Here is a 7,265-nt window from a genome sequence, read left to right as displayed (position 1 = left end):
TGAGAAAGTTCTGAGATCCCAATTAGGGCCAGGTCCTGAGATTGGAATAAGAGAGAGCTCCCTGGAGCACCTCAGGTCCTGCTTTAGGGTGAGAGGAGTCTTGAGGGGCAGAGACTGGTAGAGCTTCTAAGGCCTGAATCAATTTTTTCACTTCCTCTTGCCCTTTGAGTGAGCCAGACACACAAGCTCATCTCAGAAGCTCAGAGCACGCCATTTTATGCGTGGTTCTTGCATCAGATATTCTGCAGTGATCAGATCAAATCTTCTTCCTTCACTCCAAAGGGCCATGGTAAGATTTCAGACTTGGCCCACTAGATCCATGGTGTCAAAGCCCTGTGGATCTCGGCATACGGGGAAAAGGTTTGGGACACACAAAGGAGCTGGTTTAGAGTTTGAAGGTGGAAAGAGAAATTGGGTAGGGATGAATGTTCCAGAGGGTTCTAAATGATTCTACATTTGCTCTATTTCTTTTACTTGTACCCTTTGACTCAAATCTAGTTTTCTTTTTACTGCATCAAGGTGGTCCCAAGTGGCTCAGAGTGGAAGGATTTGATTTTGTGTGTGTGTGTGTGTGTGTGTGTGTGTGTGTGTGTGTGTGTTGTGGTTGCTTTAGTAGCTTTAGTGCAGGGCTCCCTGAGGCTGAAAGTATTAGAAAGCTGCCTGGGACCGTGACTATGAGATGGGACTAGTAACTCCATAGGCAAGAATCTCATAGGCAGAATATCTCTTCCCAGAGAGAGCTGGGTCTACTAGGAATGTGCTTGGTTTCCCCTCTCCTTTTGGAGGTTAAGAGTAAAAGGACAGGGATGGGAGCCTAAAGAAGAGATAACTCAATCCTTCTTGACCACAGGGAAACAGAAAACATCAGTCTTAGGATGGAAAAGAGAAGTGAGGGACAAGAAGCGACATTTTGTCCACCTCAATCCCATATGTAATAAAAATGGGAAGGAGAGAGTTCTCATTCTGAGCAGCTCAGCAACTAAAATTCTGATTGAGAAGTCCAGTGTGGATTTTTGAGACCTTTCCACATAGTTAAGGCTGCTCCTGCTGCTTCTGCCTGGTTTTGAGAGGGTCCAAGGGGTAGCAACCTTCAGACTCAGCCTTGTGGCCTTCAGGGAGTTTCTCTGGCTAAGCAGGGAGCCTCCAAATCTGAGGGGTCAAATCCAAGCAGAATCACATACTGGAAGAAAGTCAAAAGTCTCAGAGATGATGGCTCCTGGCAGCTGTTTTGTTTTTCTTAAACCAGTCTGGTCAGCCAGGAATACTTTCCTGCTTTCTATTAAGACTGTGGGTAAAAATACTCTTTGTGGTTGTTCAGTCATACCCAAATCTTTGTGACCCCGGGGACCATAGCAGACCAATATTATCCATGGGATGTTCTTGCCAAAGATACTGGTGTGGTTTGCCTTTTCCTTCTCCAGGGGATTAAGGCGAACAGGTTAAGTGACTTGTCCAGACGCATAGAGCTAATGTCTAAGGCTGTATTTGAAATCTGGTTTTTCTGATTCCAGGCCCAGCACTCACCCAGCCCTGGGTGATCTTCTTGCCTCTAAAGATACTCTTCCCACCCTCCAAGTCCCAGGACTACTGCCTTCTAGCTCTAAGAGTTAGGGCTTCATTTCTATTCACTTCAACATCTACTGATTATCTCCTGTGTACAAGGCTCAGGAAAGTTTTTTAACAAAACAACAATAATAATTAATAATAAAAGCTCTTATATAGTACTTTTTATATGTTGCTTTCTTGGACACAGATACTTTTATTAACCCCATTTTATTGATGCAGGAAATGAGACAGAGGGAGTGACGGTCACACAGCTAATAAATGTCTGGAATAGGATTTTAACTCAGCTCTTCTTGACTGTGAGTGGGCACTATTCATTGTGCCACTTATTGTCTAACTCTTTTCTCTGGAGTTCTTTATTTACCAGCTGTGGCTCAGGGGCCACAGAAGGAAGCAGTTAGTTATGATCTCCAGTATAGTAAACCTTGGCAAACAAGGCAAGATGGCCTGGAACTGGAAATCAGGACACGGGGGCTAGGCTGGTGCTGAATTAGCTATTTCTGTAATTGTGGGGAGGGGGCTGAGAGGCGGGGGAGCCTGAGGGAGAGGACGGTGGAAGGGAGGGGGGACCAGGGCACCGCTGGAGCCCTTTGATAACCTCTCCCCTCTCTCCTTCCCGCCTCGGCTCCTCCGCAGGGCTCTGGAAGTGGTTCCTTGGGCTTGCGGTTTTTCCTGCTCCCGCTGGCGCCGGCTCCGGCTCTGGCTGCTACCAACTTCCCCCAGTTCGTGCCTTGCGAGCTTCGGCCTTTTGGAGTGGTGGACTGCGATCGGAGGAGCCTGGGCGCCGTGCCCTACTTCGCAGGAGCCTCTCCGGCCGCCTTGGCCAACGTGAGCACGCTCCTGCTCCGACACAACCACATCAGCCGCCTGCGCCCGGCGCATTTCGCCCGTCTGGGTAGCCTGCGGCAGCTGTTGCTCCGATGGAACTGCGCGCCCACCAACCTCACGGCCCTCCGCCTGCCCTGCCACATGGTCATCGAGCCGGGCACTTTCCTGGGGCTGCCCAAGCTGAAGCTCCTCGACCTGTCGGGGAACAGCATCACCTCGATCCCCGAGCTGCCGCCGTCGCTGACCAGCCTGGTCATCAGCTACACCATGATCCTCGCGCTGGACCGCGGCCATCCTCTCCGGCCTCCGCGGCCTGCGTTCCCTCTACATGGACGGCAGCTGCTACTACAAGAACCCCTGTGGGCGGGAGGTGGACGTGCCGCCTGGGGTGCTGGCCGGCCTGCCGCGTCTCACCACTCTGTCCCTCAAGTACGACAACCTGACGTCGGTCCCCCGGGGGCTGCCCGCCAGCCTGCAGATGCTGCTGATTTCCTCCAACCGCATCGTCAGCTTGTCCCACCGAGACTTTGCCGGGGTCCCGGACCTTCGCGTGCTGGACGTCAGCAGGAACTGTCGGCGCTGTGACCACGCTTACAACCCGTGTGTGGAGTGCCCCGTGGGCTACCCCAAGGTGGCCCCGGACACTTTTAGCCATCTGGGAGCCCTGGAGGGCTTGGTGCTGAGGGACAACTCCCTGAGTCAGCTTGACCCCCGCTGGTTCCAGAACCTGGCCAACCTCACCGTGTTGGACCTCAGCGAGAACTTCCTCTCTGAGGATATCACCAACACTACGGCCTTTCAGAGCCTGCCAAGCTGAAGAAGCTGAACCTGTCCTTCAACTACCACAAGAAGGTGTCCTTCGCCCGGCTCCGCTTGGCGCCCTCCTTCCAGAACCTGACGGCCCTGGAGATCCTGGATATGACAGGTATCTTTTTCCGATCCCTCACACAGGCGACCCTTCAGCCTTTGCTGGGGCTCCCCTCCTTCCAGAAGCTGCTCCTGCCCATGAACTTCATCAGCAAGGCCGAGCTGGCTATGTTCGGTCACTTCCGCTCTCTGCGCTATGTGGACTTGTCCGAAAACAAGGTGACAGGTGTAAGCCCAGCGGCCAGTGTGAACAGAGCAGCGGCAGCCAGCTCCAAGCCTCTCCTAAGGCTGAAGGCGGCCTCCCAAGACAAACTCCCTTCTGAGGGCTTTATGCCCCGCTGTGACTCATCTAATTCATCCTAGACCTCTCCCGGAACAACCTGGTGACCATCCAGCCAGAGATGTTCCATCAGCTGTCTGCTGTCGAGTGCCTGAGGCTGTCTAGCAACAGCATCGCCCAGGCCCTCAACGGGTCCCAGTTCAGCCCACTGACCAGCTTGTGGCTGCTGGACCTGTCTCACAACAAGCTGGACTTGTATTATGGCAAGGCGTTCACTGAACTGCCCCGGCTCAAGGCCCTGGACCTCAGCTACAACAGCCAGTCCTTCCGGGCTCAAGGCATCGGCCACAACCTGAGCTTCATAGCCCACCTCCCCAACCTGCAGTACCTCAGCCTGGCTCACAACCAGATCTACACGAGGGTCTCCCAGAAGCTCCTCAGCGCCTCCTTAGTGGCCCTGGACTTCAGTGGCAACCTGATGAGCAGCATGTGGAGCGAGGGGGACCTCTACCTGCGCTTCTTCCAGGGTCTCAGAAAGCTGTCTCTGCTGGACCTGTCCCGGAACAAACTTCGCACTCTGCCTGACCAGGCTTTGGACCACCTACCCAAGAGCCTCCGCCTGCTCTGGGCCAGGGACAACCACATCACTTTCTTTAACTGGAGCAGCTTGCACCTGCTGCCTTCCCTGGAGGAGCTTGACCTATCTGGGAACCTGCTGGGCCGCCTGGCCACAGGCCACATCCCCGCCAGCACCCGGCTCCACACCTTGAACATCAGCCGCAATGGCATTGACTTTATAGCCCAGGGCTTCTTTGCCCCAGCCACCAAACTGCGGGTGCTCAACCTGTATGGCAACTCTCTGAAGACCTTGGACCGAGGCTGGTTCGGGGAGTTGGCCCCCCCTCCTGCAGGAGCTGGACATCGGGGCCAACCCGCTGCACTGCGAGTGCGACGCCACCTTTCTGGACTTCCTGCTGGAGATCCAGGCTGCCGTGCCCGGCCTCACCAGCCAGGTGGTGTGCGGGAGCCCCTTCCCGCTCAACGGGAAGAGCGTGTTCGTGCAGGACCTGCGCCTGTGCCTGGACGTTAGGCTGGCCTGCGGCTGCTTCGCCCTCTCGCTCCTGGGCACGCTGCTGACCTTGGCCACGCCCACCCTCCAGCGCCTGTTTGGCTGGGACCTGTGGTACATCTTCCACCTGGGCCTGTCCTGGCAGGTCTGGAAGAAGGGGAAGGCCTCGGCCCAGGCCTACGACTACGACGCCTTTGTGGTGTTTGACAAGGCCCAGGACGCTGTGGCTGACTGGGTTTACAACGAGCTGAGGGTGCGCCTGGAAGAGGGCAAGGGCAGGGGGAAGGGGCGCCTGCGCTTCCGGCTGTGCCTGGAAGACCGGGACTGGCTGCCCGGGAAGAGCCTCATTGAGAACCTCTGGGACTCGGTGTACCACAGCCGCAAGACCCTCTTCGTGCTGTCTGCGCGGGGCCCCGGCGGCCCCCCCGCGTGTCAGCGGGCTGCTCCGGGCCACCTTCCACCTGGCGCAGCAGCGGCTGCTAGAGGACAAGCAGGACGTCGTGGTGCTGGTCATCCTCAACCGCGTGATGCGCAAGTCCCGCTACGTGCGGCTCCGCCAGCGCCTCTGCCGCAACTCCGTCCTGTTCTGGCCCCATCAGCCCAGTGGCCAGGACACCTTCTGGGCCCAGCTTTGCACCGCCCTGGCCACAAACAACCGCAGCTTCTACAACCGAAACTTCTGCCGGGGACCCTGAGACCTCCCGGGAGGGGGCGGGACAGAGGCGGGCCCTCACCTCAGGCCTGTCACTGGGCCTCTGTCCCCAGGGGCTCAGGACCCCGGCCGCACCTAGTACTTAACCTGGGCTTGCTGAGGGGCTGCCCCCGAGGCGTGTACGGTCTACTGGGAGGAGGTTGGTTCCGAGGCATCCTGGGAGGGGAAGCTGCTAGCAGGCGGGCAGATGGGGAAAGGAATAAAGTACTGGGGGCAGCTAGGTGGCGCTGTGGATAGAGCACCGGTCCAGAAGTCGGGAGGACCCGAGTTCAAATCTGCCCTCAGACACTTCTTGGCTGTGTGACCCTGGGCAAGTCACTTAACCACAAGTGCAGTGCCTCAGTAAAAAAGAAAAATAGTAGTTGGTGATAAACGAGACCTATTTTTGGACTATCAACAAGAAGAGCCAGAGTGACCTGGTTGAAGGCATGGTCTTAAAGAAAGAAATCCCAAGATTTTGTGAGGTTTCAGAGATCAAAATAAAAGTTACATTTTTAAATTAAAGCTTTTTCATTTTTCAAAACAAATGCATGGATAATTCTATATTAATGATATAATAGGATAATTAAAGGGAATTAAGGAGGAGGAAGGAGAGCATTTCATTGAAGAGACATGACGAGGATCACTTCTGGAGAAGCAGGGAATTGGTGATAGTTTGGGATAGAATTTCTGGAAAGAGCCAGGAAAAGGAGATTAACTGAAGGAAAAGGGAAAAAGAAAATTCACTATTCTTAATTCAGTGTTTTGTATTTGTGGGGGTCCTTGTGAACTTGGATGGGGAAAAAAATTACATTTTCATTTTTCATTAGCCTCTAATTAAAATTTAGCACTGCCTTCAATTATTCTATTCTGAGAAGGGCTCATCAGCCCCAATAGGGGTCACTACTGAAAGGGTTCATGACCCCCCAAAAGATCAAAAATTTCTGACCAAGTGATAATGTCCAATTGAGAAATAGGGAATGAGAGGATGTGTAAGGGTAAATTGTTATTGTCCTTCATTTTGAGGAGGACTGAGTGCAAGTAGCTGAAGTGAAGATCTCTCATAACCAAGCCTACAGGGCAAAGTTTCACTTTCTTAAAAATCATGTGATGGGGGGAAGAAAAATTTATAATCTGTCAACATTCCAGTTCCTAATCAAGGAACACAACCTATATGGCCAGTCAGAGTGTATATGAGAGGTACTAGGGGTGGGTCTGAGCTTTTTCTTGGGGCCCCTCTGTATAAAAGTTGCAAGTGGGCACTGGGTGGCGCTCTCTCCTGGCTCTGAACACATCCCTTTCAGACTCAGACTCAGACTCAGATCCAGACTCAGAGTCTGGATGACCGCCGGGCTCTTTCGAGGTCCTAATAAAGCTTTTGTTCTATACCTCGAGACGCCCTGAGAGTTTAATTTTAGATAAAATTGTCCCACACAGGACCATGACATCAGGAAGGTGATGCTGTAACATGCAAGTAAGTTAACTAAGTGAGGGAGGGATGTGCAAAGTCACCAGCTTCACTTTCTCCTCCAGAGGTATCTGGGTCCAGTGGCCAGATATAGATCAGGACAATTGGAGATAGCTCCAAATGCAGTGGGAGATCTTGGCCTTTTTAAGTTAAATTTTTAGCACGTCTCAGACTGAGGCAAAGCTCACATAGTGATTAAAGCTAGCTAAGAATTGATTCAAGAAAGGTCTCTTTTATTTAGTTAAAAAAAAAATCCACTCTGGATGGGGAAGATCCTTCTGGCCAAAACAAACAATTGCTATTTACACTCATTTTGAGCCAATCAAAACCCAAACAATTATCAATTGGGGCTTGACTCGAGACCTATTTTTGAACAATAAGAACAGCCAGAGTGATTTGAGTTGAAGACATGGTCCTAAAGAAAAAAAGAAAAAAAAAAAAAAAAAAAAGAAGAGGTAAATCTCAAACTATCTTGAGAAGTTTCAGAGATTAAAAGAAA

At 52.5% G+C, this 7,265-nt stretch overlaps 1 protein-coding gene across 1 annotated transcript; it reads left to right on the top strand.

Annotated features, from left to right (window-relative positions):
* TLR9 (toll like receptor 9) lies at nucleotides 1–5,421 on the top strand. The gene is given in 7 exon segments (XM_074283413.1): nucleotides 1–289; nucleotides 2,200–2,676; nucleotides 2,678–3,197; nucleotides 3,200–3,607; nucleotides 3,610–4,436; nucleotides 4,438–5,022; nucleotides 5,024–5,421. Coding segments are annotated over 7 exon segments (3,168 nt in total). The 5' UTR covers nucleotides 1–217; the 3' UTR covers nucleotides 5,303–5,421.
* The last annotated feature ends 1,844 nt before the right edge of the window (nucleotides 5,422–7,265 follow it).

The sequence above is a fragment of the Sminthopsis crassicaudata genome, chromosome 1, assembly GCF_048593235.1.
Source record: "Sminthopsis crassicaudata isolate SCR6 chromosome 1, ASM4859323v1, whole genome shotgun sequence".
Taxonomy (NCBI): Eukaryota; Metazoa; Chordata; class Mammalia; order Dasyuromorphia; family Dasyuridae; genus Sminthopsis; species Sminthopsis crassicaudata.
The sequence above is the reverse complement of the archived record's forward strand: the minus strand, read 5'-3'. Positions and strand labels throughout refer to the sequence as shown.